Consider the following 18,647-nt stretch of genomic DNA (forward strand, 5'->3'; position numbering starts at 1 on the left):
TCTCCAGCCGCAGAAGTTTACAGGGCGGGGAATTGAATCTTTTTTCTGTTGGTTCATAAAAGGCGTACGATAAAATGTCGTCTTTGGCATTGCGTAACGCTTTCGCTCTCAACGCTTTTCCGGCAGCTTTATCGGCGGCGCCGGTGCCGGCAGGTCGAAACCCCCCGCCACTGGCTTTACTCTCTTCTAGAGGCCTTTCTCCTGTGAGCAAGCGTCGGATACTCACAATCTTTCGTCCGCCGACTGCACCGTCCTTTCGGCTGCAGGCTGTCGCAGACGACGACGAGTGGGGGGCCGAGAAGAAGATTCTGAAGGGAGCCGCCGGAAGTGTGGCAGCGGTGGAGGAGGAAACGACAGATGTGACTTCTGTGACCGCTGAGCTCAAGCGGAAGCTCCTCGATCAGTTATTCGGAACGGATCGGGGGTTAAAAGCGACGAGCGAGACAAGGGCGGAGGTTAATGAGCTCATCACCCAGCTCGAGGCCAAGAATCCTACTCCTGCTCCCACCGAAGCCCTAAGCTTGCTCAACGGCAAGTGGATCCTGGCGTAAGATCAAACAACTTCCTCTCTCTTTTGTTTGTTTCACAAGTAGGTTTAGGTTTTGGTTTTGATTGATGTTGGAATTGGTGGATTACGGCAGGTACACGTCCTTTGTGGGGCTCTTCCCGCTGCTGGGGGCGGGGAGCCTGCCGCAGCTGGTGAAGGTGGATGAGATTTCTCAGACAATCGATTCGGAGGCGTTCACCGTCCAGAACTCGGTTCGGTTTGTAGGGCCGTTCTCTTCCACTTCGGTCAGCACTAATGCCAAGTTCGAAGTACGAAGCCCTAAACGTGTGCAGGTAATTGATTCACAACTGTTTATTTGACTGTAATGAAACTCTTTATTTCTGTAATACCTGTCTCACGATTAAAAGTTACTTCGTTGCTTGATAGTTGAATTTCAATGGACACTGTTTGGAACCAAGTGTTTAATCCAAAATTATAAGATAGAGTTTGGATGCAGCTAGGATTCAACTTAAGTAGAATTATTCAACTTAAGTAGAATTTAGTAAATTCTCTAAATCTGGATTATTAAGTACTGATGGTGTTAAATCTTGGTAAGTCTCAACTCAGAATTTAAGAAGAAACTCATATGATATTTATTTAAAGGAAATTATATCTAAATAGTGATAATTTGTATGAATATATCGACTCATTAAAGTGAAGAAAGATCTGAACATCATTTACAACATCACAACTGAATTTTTACTTCTTGTCACTTATATCCCAAATTTTCACTTCTTGTCAATGATAACCACAAACATAGGCATGTCTGACATGTGTCGGATATGTGTCGGAAGCGTGATGTGTTGAATACGTGTCAGACACCGCATGCCGCTATGAGAAATGTCGGTGCATCATAGATTTTCACTTTAGTTTGACTCCAAGTCCTTTTAATTTTTTCAATGGCTTTCTTTATATTTGCTTAATTACTTCTTTAAAACTCAAGTTCTTAAGTCATGCATGGACGGGTTACACGCTTTTGACCATAAGCACATGTGGTATGGATCATATTGTAGTAAGAGTGGGAGGATGCCAAATTGAATGGAAGGTCATTCTCATGTTGTGTATATGTGTCTTAGGGTTAGGGTGATGCATGACTAAGTGATGTGATGATGAATATTAAAGAATTTGCACGCTTCGTTGTTGAAAACAATATTAGGAATTAACTTTAAGTGATTAAAACAAAGAAGTAAAACAAAAGTGGGGTGATATCAATTTAAGCCAAGCTACACGCATCAAGTTAGGATCTCAAACAATCAATAGTTCAAAACATAGCGTACATAGGGGTTATCAACAAGATATCCCTAGATTAACAATGAGACAAGTCACTATGAGAAATTCCACTCATTCAACTCTCTAAGATTTTACTAGGTTTTAGCGGAGATCAATTAACAAGCTCCATATGAATTCATTAAGACATGAAGTAGGGTAACAAAGAAAATGAGAGCCTAGGGAAAGAGTTCACCAATATCAAGTATTATGCAGATTTGGGGCTTCAAATCAACAATCCCCTTAGCCTCAATAGTCTGGACAGCAACCTGGAATAACTATGGAATTCTGGACAGCAACTAAAACATTCTGGTTGAAAGATAAGGTGTAGATATGCCCGCAGAAATCCGTGGACAACAATCTGGCCTTCATGGAACAACATTTTTGCAAAGGTATTGGGCTGGATTCTATGATGAAGACATCTCGAGCTTCTGGACAGCACGATAACTCCAGAAGGAACTTTGTTTTCAGCATTCACGGGGAAGAATTGGAAGGGCTAACAAGCGGAGGGAGGCGGGGGATGGAATGACCGGCTAGAGTAGGGAGGGGGAGCAAGGCTTTGGGCCAGATTTGGGCTCAGTAGTAAGGAAGCCACGGAGGGAAAATCTGAAATATATATCAGATTTAGTGAATTAGGAATTAGGAGGGAATTCAAATTTCAAACCCCAAGTAATTAAGGAGAATAAAGGGGTGGCTGATTTGGAGGAGGAGATTGGGTTTAATTTGGAAGGAAAGTAATTAAGCAAAGAGAGTGGGAGAGGGGCCGACCATATGGGGAGGAGGATTAGATGTCTATGTTCAATATATGTGGGCCCCAAGGATTCAATTATGGATTTAAATCAAATTTGAATTTTAATTTCAGATTTCATTTAATTGAGGGGGTTTCCTAATTGGAGTTTATTAATAGAGAAGGTATTTGAAATTCAAATATTTATTTGAATTCAAAATACACCTTTGCACATTAATAGCTAATTAAATTAGGAAAGTAATTATGGGTGAATTTGAATTTTGAAATTCAAAACAAGAAAAGGGAGGGGATGACGGTTTGGAAGGTTAGGGGGAAAGAGGTTGGCGGGTGGGGGTGGTGGATGGGCTAGGCCAGAGGGAGGTGAATGGATGAGGGGAGGCTGGCCGTTGGGGTGACCTGTGGGATGGTATGGGGGTAGGGAGCCAACGATCTAGGGTGGAGGGGAGGTTGCCGGCGGCTTCTAGGGAAGGGAGGGGAAATAGGAAAAGGGGAGGAAGAAGAAACCATGAACCCAGGCGTCCAAAGTTGGTGGGTGTTGCGATTCCCTTTCATAGGGATTTTCTCCAAGAACTCTCAATTCTCACAAGAACTCAAAAGCGCAGAAATTTTCATAATAATTCTTCATTAGCCCTCAAAGAAGGAGGGGAAAGCTTTAAATAACCAATACAAAGAGACAAATAAAAAGTATTAATATGCCCCTAGGGCTTACACATGTCTAAACCCTTAAGTAAGGGCAAAAGAGGAAAAGACATAATAGAATGCATAAATAAAACTAATACATCCATAATACAAATTGAACATTAAAAGTAGATCGGTGCGATCGTGGCCGTAGATCGACTGCCACGCCTTTGATAGACTTTCCAAGGCCGGATGTCCTCATCAGAGGGTAAATAGTCTTTCTATTAAAAAAAGCCTAATTCTAGATGTGTACGGTGTTTATGCCTCTAGGTGCGTCTACAAGCCTCATATTGTGTATTTTTAAGTAATGTTGGAGGGTACATCTGATGATGATCCTTTATAGATCTCATGATATATGCTATTGGATCTAGGGTTATGCAACATAGGCAGAGATGCACAATGAAAACACAAAAACTCCTAATATCTAGGATTCAAACTCTCAACTTCAGCAAAAATGAGTCACCTTTAATGCAAAAATACTGAACATGCTTCTTTCATTCCTACAATAATTAGTTTTAAAATTGAAACCTAACATGAAAAATTGAGAACAACACAAAATTTGAGCGATAATCAAAATTAATGCTATAAAACAGATATTTGACATGAATCATAATTGAAAAAACATCAATCACGATACACATCAATTACTAAACAAGGAGAATAAATGATATGTATATAAATCTTCCATGAAGTGAGAAAATCCATATTATACAGCAAAAACACAAGAATTGAGGAAAACTGGAATCTTATTTCACCACTTAATGTTCAATGAGTTTTATACATCAAGGGCCTTTTATGTAGCCCACGAAATACTCAAAATAAGAAACAAAATTCTATTACATCTAGTCAAAAATTACGAGTTTCAACTCTCTTAGCATTAAGTAGAACTTTTATTTTTGTTATTTTTCCATCTTGTAAATAATGAAGAATAAATCCAAAGGAGATGGAAACCCTCGCACGAAAAATCCTATATGGCGGCCATTCTTGAGACTGCAATAATTAGAAAGTTCCTTCGGTGGCTTCGAGATTGTAGCAATTAGCGATTTCTTTTTGTGACTCCGATGCTAGTATTTAGTGATTTTTTTCTTCGGCACTAACTTTCCTGTGATTGTAGCATGCAAATAAATAGGCTATAAAGAAATAATATAGAAGGAAATGCCTATACAGTTGCACAATAAATCGTCAAGCATAATAAGAATTTTTAAGCTTCAGCTCCTCTCTGAGAGAGAGAGAGAGAGAAGATTTCAATTTGTAATCATTCATCCAATATGCTGTAACCTTTTATATGACCCCAACGTTCTTGAAGTTAATTCCTTAAATACGTTTAAAGGAAAATTTTTCTCGATTTTGATGCATCATTATCTTATCACTTTGATTGGAATTATACACACCATCTATTCACATAAAAAACATACTCATGATTGCCAAAATCAATAAATAGTTTTCTTTGAATATCCTCATGTAGATCATGCATGTGCTGTGCAAAATGACTGCAATTTCACAGGCCTAGATTCAGTAGGAGTTCTATAAGATCTATAACAATTTTAAATAGAATCATGCATGTATACCTATTAATAGATGAATTATATGCAAATAAAATCATATGTAATATCATATCTCAACTAAATACACATTTTTTTAATCAAATAACGGAACGTCTCATAGAAAATTAACTACAATTTGACCTCTGCGTAATAAATACTTGTAAATTTTAATTGGATCCCAATTTCTTTCTAAGATTAAATTAAAATGTAGTAAAATGTTTCGATATTTCATTTTATAACTAAAAATGAAATCTCATGCAAGAATTTTGTATTCAAGTTTAATTCTAAACTTAGTTAATCTCTCTCTCTCTCTCTGAGTGGGTACTCAACCCTCTCTTTCTTTCTAGGTTTTATTGGCCATCACTCTTTCTATGCAATTTTTCTTTCAGAATTTTATTCTGTGAACCAAAACCTAGCTCTGATATCCCCCTTATATCCTAAACCCTGAAAGATGGATCATTTTTGCCAAAACCATTCTCGCCCAAGAAACCTTGGGTCTTTACCATTGAATCCCCGCTCAAAACATAGAAGGATAGATCCATATCATCTCCTAGGTTTTCAGTAAGATGAGTAAAAATTAAATTACAGAAAATTATTTTAAAAGAAGTAACTTTAAGCAAAACTACTAATAAGCTTTGGTTGTACTTTGCATGTATTTCTTGAGTTGATTGTTAGCATTGCTTAAAATTGTTTGACCTTTAGGCCCATCTTGAGTTGTTCGTTAAGATTTTGGCCCTAGAAAAAAAAAATGGAGATGCACGCCTCACATTGAATCATATTGAACAATTGAGGCTTACGCCTCAAGGCATTAGTGATGAGGCCTAAGTATTTTTTGTGTTAGCATAGTCATAAAAAATAAATAAATAAATAAATAAGTAGTCTTTTTTTTTTTTAATTAAAAACCCAAAAGGACATACATGTTAAACAAGAAAAGGATACAAGTACATAAACGATAAAGAGCTCGCTATTGCTCCCAAAGCAACAATAAAAGGGAAAGAATGAACCTAATGCACCGAAAATCAGACTAGTAAACAAAGAGAAAATCAAAATACAACAATAAAAGATAAAAAGATCCAAAGATTCGGGCTCAGGAAAGAAGCCTCGCACACCCGCCCCCAAGTCAAGCAAGGGCTTAATGAGGCGATAATCACCTGCATCAACTATGGAGGAAGATGGGGGGGATGGCATACTGGTTGAGTTGCTTAGGGTTGCAACATTGTGTGGCGATGAGGATGCTTAGGACGATGAGGATTTTGTCAATGCCAATGAGAGGTGTGTCGGATTTGAACTTGCGCTTGACTAATCAATTTGTACCTGCTAGTTCATGATTGTTGAGGAGCTTCTCTACGATCTCAATCAACCTCTTTGCTTTCACCCAACTGCCATCGCCAGCTTTCATGCAGGGAGAAATTTGGAAAAAAGAGGAGAGTGAAGAAGCCAAGAAGGAATGTGATTAGTTGGACTCTTACTGTGGAAACTGGATTGGGAATGAAACATTGAAGTGTTCAAGCCCAAAATCTTAAGCTTTTGCTATTTAATTTAAGACTTTTTTCTAAATTTTTAATGATGGAAGTTTGATGTTAGCATACTTATTATTTTATACCCTTTATTAATTTAATGATTTAATTCAAAACACCTTGAGATGCCTTGCTGAAACACCGTAATAGCCGATTGTGAAATTTCAAACTTTGGCGGTGAAGACTCATATAATGTGGTGCTGAATTTCTCAGCTGTAGATTATACCATTTATGCTTAGAGCTATTACTGCTTATAAGTCTTAATAATCTAAATTTATAAAACAGCAAGAAAACTGTCCCAAATGAAATCTAAATTTCCCCGAAAAGAGTAAATCTTGTAACACTAACGTCATTTCTCAACTGTATTTTCTTAGATAAAGTTTGAGGAAGGCATCATCGGCACTCCCCAGCTCACAGACTCCATTGTCATCCCAGATAAGTTCGAATTCTTTGGGCAGAGTATCGATCTGTCCCCATTCAATGGCGTGATTTCTTCCTTGCAGGACACAGCGTCCTCAGTAGCCAAGACCATCTCCAGCCAACCTCCCCTCAAATTCCCTATTTCTAACAGCAATGCTCAGTCATGGCTGCTCACCACATACCTTGACGATGAACTCAGAATCTCCAGAGGTGATGGTAGCAGCGTCTTTGTGCTTATCAAGGAAGGCAGTGCTCTCTTAAGTTAAGGAAGCCTTCAATGAACCGTTTAGGTTCTGGAATGGATATTTTATGTTATTAGGAATTGGTTGAATTGAACTTATATATGTAATACATGAATTTGTGCTGCTATTTCTGGGTTTAGAACGTGAAAATATGATTTATGGAGATAAGTATTTGATTAAGGCTTTGTTTGGGACTGCTTTTTTATTGCTTATTAAAGCAGTTTTTGAAAGCTGTTTTAAGAATCAGTAAGAAAGTCATCCGAGGTTTTGTTTGGAACAATTTTTTTATTACTTTTTAGAACAACTTTTTATTATAAAAAAAATTTTGTACTAAAAATTGCTTTAGAAATATATAAGAAAGCTATCACAAACGAAGTCTAAATTATAGAAGAAGTTTGTTCATAAAAATTATTTAAGTTACAGATGAAGTTTTGTGCAAAATTTGGGACTTCACAAGATGTTGAAATTGAAAAATTTTAAAATATTCTGAGAAAATTTTATACAGGATGGTCTTACTTAAAGGCTCTTTGATTGGTTAAAAAAATGCCCGTGTACAATGAAATATAGTGTAAATAAGATATAATATATTTAAAATATTTGGAATTAATTAAGTGTGAACTAAATTTAGATTATTATTATTATTATTATTATTATTATTATTTTGGTTTGATGTAAAATGAAGTAGGGTAAAATTCATAAGTAGTGATAAAAATTATTAAAATATGATAAATTTTTAATGGGAAATTTGCATACATATATATCACATTATATCATGTTATTTAAATATCTAATATTTAAAATTTTATATTTTATGTTTATCATTTACATATAGATCAAATATAAGTGCAAGGAATAAAATATTAAAATTTATATGGTGGTATTGATTGTTTGAATGAAATATATGAGTAGTATATTTGATATTAAAGTTATATATGAAATATTAAACCTTTAGGTACTATATATATGTAAATAAACTTATATAAGTGGTATATATATATATATATAAATCCCTTTTTTTAATATATCAAAATTGCATTAGAGCAGGGGCGGAACCGACTTCAATTTTGAGAGGGGGCAAATACTTCATAAAAATAATTAAATATTAAAATAATAATAATATATATCTATATATTAAGAAAAGTTTTAAAAAAAATTAAGCAAGAAAAATAAAGAAAAAAAGTCTAATTAGAACTAAATGAAAGAGAATATTAGAACTAAATGTAAAAAAATATATAGATATTTCAGGGTAAGTTAGGGTAAAAGAGTTTTTTAGGGGGGCAAAAATAATTTTTTAAGGGGGGCAAAAAAATTTTTTACTCTCATATATATATATATATATAAAATTTATTTACTCCTATAAAAAAGTTTTTTTTTTAGGGGGGTCAATTGCCCCCCCCTAAATATCAAATGGTTCCGCCACTGCATTAGAGGATATATTTTAAATATACTAAAATTTTATTTAATGTATTTTTTTTATTTCAAATCAATCAATAATATTTTTTTAAATTATTGCATTTAAAATACTTTACAAGTTATAAAATGCTTTCAACAACTTCAAACAAATAACTCCAATCAAGAAAGATTTGCTAACATGGCAGATATGTTTTTCCTGACAGATCTTCAACAAGTTATTTTCCAATTTGTTCCAAGATGGCTAATTTTTGTACTAAATTGGCACTCAATTGTAATTTCCTTTGGAATAAGAATGATGTTGCTTTTGTGCCTTCCTCTCTATTGAATTTGTTAAGGGAGGATAGGCATTTAGGATTGCATGTTTAGTTTTCTATCTTGTAATCATTTGCTTTTTAATGAAATGCTATAGGTAACTTTTCAAGGATCACCGTATGTATCAAAGTGTTGTCATTGATTGTCGTAATGATATAAACGAATTCCTGAGTATAAAAAAGACTTCCTCCTCGAAGTAGCTTGTTTTTGGCAGGTTTTAAGCTTAAATATTACTAAATAATATTATGAAATTTTTTAATTTCATTATTCTAAGAGATTTATGTGAGCCTAGTTACTGATTAAATTCAAAATTTATTAAATCACATTATTTATATGATTTTAATGAATTTAAAAAAATTTGCTCTCATAAATTTTAAATCATGAAACCAATAACAGAATAATATATCAAGATTTAATAATTATTTTGCCAAACAATTTTTAATTTTAACCTCCTCATGATCTAGCAAATATGAAAAATATAGGATTTAGTGAATCATCTAGTAGCCAAACAACCTCTTAAGATGTCATGCAAAATAATATAAAATTTGACTCTCCTCATGATCTAATATTATAAAAATAAAGGATTTAGTGAATCCTCTTGTAGCTATTGATCTCATTTTTAGCTCAGATTGAAATCATAATCCTTGAAATTCACTTCAAGCTAACACTAGATTGTTATAGCGTTACATTATCCTTTTATGAAGCGGTAAGAATCCAAACCTTAGGTTTCCTACCTTGGCTTGCCAATTTCCCCCTAATGCATGCTTCATCATTAATTCAAATCTTTATTATCAATCTAGATCAAGATAAGATCATACCTAAGCCAATCTACATAGCCCAAGAACTTCGATTCAATCCCAATGGACCCTGTTTGACCATAAGACGACACCCCATATTCTTTTATGCCTAAGATATCCTACCTTGAGTTTGATGACTACTCTAATTGACCTAAACTTTGTTATTGAACCCCTAAGATTATTTAAGTCTATCTAAACTCCCCTAAACCCTTTTAAACCTTAAAGCATGAATGAGTTAATCCAAAACCAAAGTTGAATGACTCACATCCTGCATACCTAGTAGACTACATTACACATGACATTGGCATGTTGACTTTAAACCTTACCTAAATCCTAACCTTAAGAGTTTAATACATCAAACCCAGCAATTGTAGCTTCCCAAGATAACCTCCCAAGGTAAAGGTTGACCCACTCAACCTATTTGAGCTAGGTCAAATTAGCTTAATATAGGTTAAACCCTTGTACTAATTATAAATAGCCTGTTTCAACCCATTAAATTTATCCAATTAAATTTACCAAATCTCCTAAAGGGTACACCCATCTATCTTATTACCTAGGTTAAAGATTGACCTTGTCAACTCTACTAGAATTTGTCAAATCAACCTAGCCTGAGTCAAATACCTGCATACAACCAATTTGCCTGCCCTAATCATCCAAACACAATCGAATTGACTTTCAAAAGCATCCATCTAGCATGTTCCCCATGTTAAAGGTTGATCTGATCACCTCACATGGAGAGGTCAAATTATGCTAATTACCTTAAGGTCTACCCTAGCTGCATATACTATGTTTGACCAATCAAACATGTTAAATGGTCAAGTTTCTTGCAATTGGTCAAAGCCTTCATATATAGTAAATTACTCTATATAAACTGTTGTAACCAATTTGGAATCATTTTCAAAAGCTTCCTGCATGAATTTGACATAACCCAAAGGCTTGTTTTGGCTTGAGCTAGACCCAATGGTCCCCACATGCTAAAACAACAAAAGGTCTTTTTCTACTTTTCCAACCAGTCTTTTTCTTTATCCCCTACTCCATAACCACCCCAATCATAGGTAAAGAGCCAAGAAATTCTTGCTGATCGATCCTAGCACTTGGGATTAGCCCCCTACAGCAGAAATAGGGAAACTTGGAAATATGAGTCATTTAAATTTCATTCTCTCTAATCACCAAAAGCTCTTGCTCCTATTTCTTTTTGCTTCCTTAGGGCCTGCTCCTTTGATTCCACATAAATTCCAATTGTTTGGACATTATTGGTGATGAAAACCACAAAGTTCTGGGCACCCCTTTGTCTCAATTTTGTCAACCCTTTCTCTATTGCTCCTTTAGCCGAGCTTCCTTCAGCAAACTTGTTCCCCAAGAGCTTAGGAGTGCACTATAATAAAAAACCTGCATAAACAGCCGTATTCCAAAGTAAATCTTAAACCCTAGTTTTAAACTTAGGGTTTTAAATTATTGCTTTAACTTTCTATATGAAGCTTCAAAACTTCATATAATAGTAGTTTAGATTTGTATTAGGTTGTGTAAATGATTTCATGTATTAAACTTAACTTTATAATTCATTTTAAATCAAATAAAAAATCCTTCATGTATGCAACCCTTGTATCGATTGTCACAATCTGAACCATTCATCCCATGTGTATTCATATGGATGATCTAGATCATGTCAAATCATTCATGTATGCAACCCCATACTCATAATTTTGATATATTGGATCGTAGCCATTTGATCATCTGATCATACAACTAATATATTTGTCAATGTGTTTATGTTGGAGGGAGAAGAGAAATTAATCAAATGATAAATGTAGCAGATAAAACATAACATTTATGGTTGCCAAAAAATTTTGATAAAGACTTTTAACATATATTTTTCAAAGATGAATACAACAATACAAGATGAATAATTTCTTTGACAAAATGGATAACTTGGCTAATAAATCTTCACCTTCTCACTCTCTCTTTTCCTTTTTTCTTTCTTTTTCACTTTTTCTTTCACCAAACTCTATCATCCTCTTTTCCCCTCCTTTTATAGTCATGCCCAACCACTACTCCAAGGTTTCTAGAAAAATCTATTACACTACTCTTTGAATATGAAAGAACACTCTAATTAACTATTCTTTGAATATGAAAGAACACTCACATTAACTATTCTTGGAATATGATAGAACACTCCTACGGCTTTCTTGAAGCTTCCTTCTTCTAGAACCTTTCATGGCTGAAATTCCTCTATAGCCTTGTCGCCTCAAATACCACAAATGATGCCATATCAATACTTTGACTACAAAAGTTAACATACTTCTTAAATTTAAAATAAAAATATAATATAAAAAATATATATAATATATAATATAAGATAATATAAGACCCTCCTCATGTATATGATTTGAGTCATGTTCGCCAAGGTAACTAGGATTAGCTTCCAACAAAACTCTCCCTTAATCATAGCTCTTCTTTCTTCAACATACCAAGTCTTTCTCTCATCTTCAAGAATAAATCATGCTTCAAATGTTTTGTAAATATATCAACAATTTGATTATTTGCTCTTACATGTTCAAGTACAATTTCTTTGGATACTACTTTCTCTCTAATGAAATGAAATTTGGTGTCAATGTGTTTTGTCCTCTCATGATGCACTAGATTCTTTGTCAATTCTATTGTTGATCTATTGTCCATATAAATTCTTGTTAGTTCATCATAATCTATCATAAGAGGACTCATAAGTCTCGACCCATACACCATAGCAAACACATGTAGTAGCGGCAATGTACTCGGCTTGGAAGTACTTAGTGTCACTATTATTTGCTTATTACTAAAACATATAAATGGTGTATCACCAAGAAAGTAGATGAACCCAGTTGTGTTTTCTCTTTCATTAACATCATTACTCTAGTTAGTATCATAGAATTCTCTTAAGAAAAAATCATCACAATTCTTATAATTTAGCCCAAAATAAATAGTTCCTTTAACATACCTTAAGATTCTTTTAGCAACATTCAAATGATTTTCTGTTAGAGTTTCCATACACGTGCTTACCACTCCAACTACATATGGTATATCTGGACGAGTGCATGTTAAATATATAAGATTTCCAATGAGACACTTGTAGTAGGTTGGATCAATTAGATTTTCATCATCATGTCTTGATAATCTTACTCCAGCTTTTATCAGAGTAGATACTGGATTGCATCCATTCATCCCAAATTTCTTCATGATTTATTTAGCATATGATTCTTGAGTAATAAAGAATCCTTCCTCTATACTTAATATTTGGATCCTAAAAAAGAAGGTCATATGAACGCAGTCAGTCATATCAAAGTCTTTTTTCATCTTTTCTTTGAAACTAGTTTTCAAGTCTTCACATCCAGTAGAGGCAGCAAAGATGATGAGTCATTTAATAAAAATAAATTTTCAAATTGAAAAAAAAAATCAAATAGATTTGGCCTTTATATGGGAAGCCAAAATATTGTTCATAATAATGTATGACGAAGTTGTGAGGATTTAATAAAATAAATTAACATATTAGTTTTTTTCTTCCAAAAGCAATCAAATTGAGCTACAATTGCATATCGTTTGCGACTGAATAGTTTCGTTGATCGCATAAGATTTCTTTTAAGATAAATATTGACTTTTTGTGAACATAATAAATAAAAAAATCAAGACAACTTCTTGAACTAGTTTTTTTTTTATTGAACATAACAAAGATATAAAAGATGTGGTGTAGAAGAATGCCTCCAAAAAGTTAAGATAAATTGCGCATAATATTCAGAAAGATATCACAAGGGCTATGTCAATCACAATTACCAACTTCATAACTAAGAAAATTAGTAATAGTTTTTTCCTTAATTTTAGTTGATGAATCACGTAAAATATATGCAAAATAATAAATGAAACATGTATTACGATTTGTTAATAAAAGGGTCAAATAAATGAACATTTTTTGGGCATTGCTCATTTCCAGATTCAACACTCAAATGTCTCAAAATTTTTATCGAACAACTCATTTCAACTTATGGATTAAACGTTTCAAGAATGCATGGTCAAAATTATAATAGTGCTAGTAATATGAGAGGAGAGTTTAATGCCCTGAGGGCTCCATTTCTGAATGAAAATAAATCAACACATTACATTCATTATTTGTAACATTAATTTCAATTAACATTGGTATATGTTCCAAAAAATCTTGTTCAAATTATTTTATTATTTACCATAATTTTAAATGTGATGAATATCATTGGTGTTTTATATTAGCGTCATGACTAACTTTGAGATATACAACGAGAGAAGAAATTAAATGAATTACAGAGTGGATAACTTATAACAGGGCAAGGGTTGAATCAATAAATAACCCTAAGGCGTGCAAGTAATACACGATAGGGTTTACATTATGAATCAATTTTAATGTTGATAACAATGTTCTCTGATCCTCAATTTATATTTTAAAATTTATTTTGAAAGATGGTGTAAGCTTTGAACAAAGAGATGAGACATATATACACATTATTGAAACCATTACAAACTTTTGAATTTTCTTTTTGCCTACATTTGATGAAAGATATACTTAGTATCATTGTTAAACTATCATAAGCTTTGTATAAAAGAGAATAAGACATTACAAAGGCTATATTTTTTGTTTAGATATCTAAAACAAGACTATAAGTTATAAGAGATAATAAGTGGGCAAATTTCATCATCAATAGAACTTCATTTTATGAGCAGTAGAAAATAAAATTCCACACATGGATGATAAACAGGTTACTCATGGACATCCTTGTTGCAAAGCTCAAGACATAATAAATTTATAACATTTTTTGGTTGACATTTTCTACACAGTCATTGATATGTAACTTCAAGAGCTGAATAATTATTTTATAAAAGCAAATACTAAGTTACTTTTATCTATTGTATGTTTGAATCCTAATATTTTATTATATGCATTCAATAAAGAAAAGTTGTTTAGAATGACATAGTTTTATCCAACTAATTTTACTCCTCCTAAGCTGACGATTCTTGAAAATTTGTTGGACGCTTATATTATGGACATGCAATCTAATGAACAATTTTCTTTATTAAAAGATATAAGATGTCTAGCTGAGAAAATGATCCAAAGAAAGAAAGATGTTCTATATCCTCTTGTTTTGAGACTATTAAAATTGACATTAGTATTACTCATTGCAATGACAGAAGTCGAAAGAGCATTTTTCATTATGAATATTATGAAAATTTGGCTGTAAAATAGAATAGGAGATCAATGACTAAATGATATATTAATTGCTTATACTAAAAAAAAGATAATATATTATATTGATAATGAAGTAGTCATTCTAACTCTTTCAGAATATGAATAGCAAATATTATAAACTGCAAGTTTTTTATTATTTTACACTTAATATTTTATTTGTCTAAATAACAAATTGAAAAAAATTAAAATTGTTTATGCCGGACCCAAGAGCTTCTAACAGACAATTCAAGAGCTTTGGCCTCTGAATGATATATTAATAGAATAGGAGATCAATGGCTAAATGATATATTGATCACTAATACTAAAAAAGAAATAAAAGATTATATTGATAATGAAGTAGTTATTCAACTCTTTCATAATATGAATAGCAGATATTATAAACTACAAGTTTTTTATTATTTTATATTTAATATTTTATTTGTCTAAATAATAAATTGAAAAAATAAAATAAAATTGTCTATGTCGGTCCCAAGCTTGCATAAAAAGAGTTGAGAAAAATTAAAAATAAATAAATTTAGGCATTAGCTGAAAGAAATTTCTGGTTCTGACATTCTGACGGACAATTCAAGAGCTTTGGCCTCTGAATTCCCTATCTCCCCTTTTTTTTTCTTCTCCTCTCATCTTCTTCTTCTCCTTCATTCTCTTGTAAGGTTGAGGTGGAATAAATGGCCAAATGGTTTTAAATATTTTATTATTTGAAATCCATTAATTTTGACTTAGCACCACGATGCTCGCTTTCCCCGCATCGCTGCACTTAGGGGTGTCAATTTCGGGTCACGGGTCGGGTTCGGGTCGAATCCGGAAATGACCCGGCATTATTTGGGTCAACCCGAACCCGACCTGTTTTTACAAACGGGTCGATTTATCGGACCCGAACCCGACCCGCGGACACGGCAAGGTCGGGATCAGCTTCAGCGCGGCAGCAGCGTCCGGCGGCAGCGGGCAGCGGGGTCGGGTTCAACCCGAATTTTCCGGGTCGGGTCCGGGTCGGATTTTCGTGTCGTGTCAAATATTGACACCCCTAGCTGCACTCACAAAAAATCTTTAGATTTTTCTAGAATATACTCACTTGAGACCTGACGTTGAGGCACAAACCCAAACCTAATTTTTTGTCCAAAAATTCGTAAGCTCAATGCCAGGGCGCCACCAACACCACGTTGCATGCATAACAAATTTCCAAACATTAGATTTTCATTTCTTAAACCCAAATCTTGATTACTTTCTGTCTCATTCAACATGCTAAAACTTATAATTATTAATTAACTTAAAATTAATGATCATTAACAAAAAATTTAATTGAATTTCAAATAACGGATATAACAGATAACTCATATCTCATAGATTTCATCAAAGATGTTTGCTCCACCTCACATAACTTATAAGTATGCAACTATTGGTCATATGACTTCCAAAATAGTTAGCATACTACAAATGATCTCAAGGTAGTTGGCTATAATATTTTATGCAAAGTATAAACAAGGTTTAGCTTAAATCTCATCAAAAAATATTTTTTTTAATTTTAAATCCTATTATTAATGAATCTTATTTCAATTTTTTTATCAATTAATCCAAAATTTATTAGATCTCACCAAATAAATGAATACATTTAGGAATTTATCTCTCTCATGATTTAAATTATTAAAAATAAATGATATATTATATCAATATTTAATAGTCAAAATCAAATATTTTTAATTTTTTTCTTTTTAAAATTTATTAATTATTTTTTAAAAATTAAATATTAAAAAAGAAATATAATATGATTGAGATTTTATCATAGGATCTTTAAAATAATACTTAAATTCTTAGTCAATTAAATTAATTCACATCTAATAAAAATTTTAAATTTTAAATCAAATTCACCCTACCGAAAAACACACGAGGCATAATAAATAGAATTAGTTAACTCGTGCGTTCGAATCCGTGGGGCCCACAATCCACAGGGAAACTGGGTAGAAAAGGACCGGAATGAATCACCGTTGGAAACGTCCGACACGTGGAGTTTATGACAGCTGTATCCGAGCGTTTGTCTGACCTGAAGTAGCCGGTGAGATCCCATCGCATCTCTGCAGCGAACTGGCTATCCCCAGTCAACACCTTCATATACTCCCAACTCCTCCCTGTCTCCTCTCTACACCGCAGTACTCTCCCATGCTCCCGCATTGACGTTGATTTGGGCGGCATTTTAAGGGATTAGGGTTAGGGTTAGTGAAACTAAGAGAGCTTTGGACGACTGATCATGGCGGCTAACGACGTGGATCCGATCAAGGGGCCATGGACACCGGACGAAGACGAAATGTTACAGACGCTGGTGGAGAAGCATGGGCCGAAGAATTGGTCTTTGATAAGCCAATCGATTCCTGGAAGATCGGGGAAATCGTGCCGGTTGCGATGGTGTAATCAGCTTTCACCGAAGGTGGAGCATCGCCCCTTCACGCCGGAGGAAGACGAGATTATCGTTAGCGCGCACCACCGCTTTGGTAACAAGTGGGCAACCATATCTCGACTCCTACCCGGCCGCACTGATAACAACATAAAAAATCACTGGAACTCAACCCTCAAGCGCAAGCAAGCCGCCGTTGCCGCCGTCGCGTCGGCTTCGGAGGAAAGAATGACGGGGGCTTTCGAAGATTGTAGGCTGATCAAACGTCCGAATAGTCCAGAAACAGATTCTAACACTAGGAGTCCGAATCGCCACGATCCGTTTACATCGCTCACCCTATCACCCCCGGGATCGTCTAGTGATAAGTACCAATCCGCCGTTAACCAGAAACACAGCGACCCTCAATTTCTAGCTTCGCCGTCAGCTACCACATTAGCTGCGAGGACGACAACGCCGGAGGAGAAACTGCCACCCGCGGTGGCTTTCCCTTTCAGCCCCGAGTTCCTGGAAGCCATGCAGGAGGTGATCCACCAGGAGGTGCAGAATTACATGAGCGGGCTGGAGCACCAGGGAATGATACCTCCTCCTCCTCCTCCTACTCCACCTACGCCGCCTACGCCGCCGCCGCCATAGCCGCAGGAGAGCGTGCTAAGCAGTGTCCTGAAGAGGATCGGGATATCCAGAATCAATTAGGAAGGAAGAAGAGTTGTAGGAAACCCTAGACGTAGATTCGGATGCAACGGTAAATCAGAATTGCAGAGAAGAACAGAAGATAAAACCTTTCTTTGTCAATATATCTTTTTTTGCTCTACACATGTTTCGTAATTTCCTAGCACGATTTTTCATCTTCAAAATCATTTCTTGGGCTCTATTTTTAGTGTACCAATTAAATTATTTCTCACATATTAAAGTTTCGTTTGGGACGATTTTCTTACTATTTTTTATCAATTTTTTAAAAATCTTATTAAAAACACAGTGAGAAAGTCATCCCAAATAAAACATAAATATTCCTTATGATTAAGCTACTCTTATGTTTTGAAGTGCTTAAAGAAAATTAAATTATAAAATTCATTTTGAAAATTAATTTAAATTTAAACGATGTAAATTTATAAATAAAATGATTGTATCATTGTCAATATTCAAAAAAGATTATTAAAATGTATGAATTAAAACTCAATGTGGGCTCAAATTTCTTGGGTTGGTTTGGATCAACTTGCTAGTTTAGGATTTTTATAAACTATGCAATTATAGAAGTTTTAGCTACTAAGGAGTGATTATTCCTTCCGGACACCGAAAGAGATCAATAAAAAAGCGCCACATCACTGGGCGCTCGGTACCATGCTCGATACCGACCGCGGTATCGCTCGGTACCCTCGGTACGCTGTCCGGATAGAATAATTTTTTCTAACCAAGAGGTGATTAGTTCGAGTCTTGGGTATATGATGCATATGAATTTGCCTTAAATTGATCTAAATGTTTAAAAACAAAAAGGATTTCTATAGACTCTGTCATACATAGAGGAGAGGGAATTGGACGAA

At 34.3% G+C, this 18,647-nt stretch overlaps 2 protein-coding genes across 2 annotated transcripts; both read left to right on the forward strand.

Moving 5' to 3' along the window:
* LOC110103100 (chromoplast-specific carotenoid-associated protein C1, chromoplastic) lies at positions 1-7,142 on the forward strand. The gene is made up of 3 exons (XM_020831668.2): positions 1-547; positions 642-840; positions 6,675-7,142. The coding sequence occupies exons 1-3, from the start codon at positions 75-77 to the stop codon at positions 6,984-6,986; spliced, it is 984 nt and encodes a 327-aa protein (XP_020687327.1). The 5' UTR covers positions 1-74; the 3' UTR covers positions 6,987-7,142.
* A 9,604-nt stretch (positions 7,143-16,746) lies between these two features.
* Positions 16,747-18,017, forward strand: LOC110103101 (transcription factor MYB73). The gene has a single exon (XM_020831670.2). It carries the CDS (start codon positions 16,966-16,968, stop codon positions 17,740-17,742), a length of 777 nt encoding a protein of 258 aa, XP_020687329.1. The 5' UTR covers positions 16,747-16,965; the 3' UTR covers positions 17,743-18,017.
* Positions 18,018-18,647: the final 630 nt, after the last annotated feature.

The sequence above is a fragment of the Dendrobium catenatum genome, unplaced genomic scaffold (genome assembly GCF_001605985.2).
Source record: "Dendrobium catenatum unplaced genomic scaffold, ASM160598v2 fragScaff_scaffold_1684, whole genome shotgun sequence".
NCBI classification, from domain to species: domain Eukaryota; kingdom Viridiplantae; phylum Streptophyta; class Magnoliopsida; order Asparagales; family Orchidaceae; genus Dendrobium; species Dendrobium catenatum.

Excerpts from the sequence above, each read along its gene's own strand:
- LOC110103101 (XM_020831670.2), top strand. The coding sequence starts at position 16,966 with ATGGCGGCTAACGACGTGGATCCGATCAAGGGGCCATGGACACCGGAC.
- LOC110103100 (XM_020831668.2), top strand. The coding sequence starts at position 75 with ATGTCGTCTTTGGCATTGCGTAACGCTTTCGCTCTCAACGCTTTTCCG. Across the intron at positions 548-641 it reads AACGGCAAGTGGATCCTGGC|GTACACGTCCTTTGTGGGGC; the intron begins GTAAGATCAAAC and ends GGATTACGGCAG. Across the intron at positions 841-6,674 it reads GAAGCCCTAAACGTGTGCAG|ATAAAGTTTGAGGAAGGCAT; the intron begins GTAATTGATTCA and ends GTATTTTCTTAG.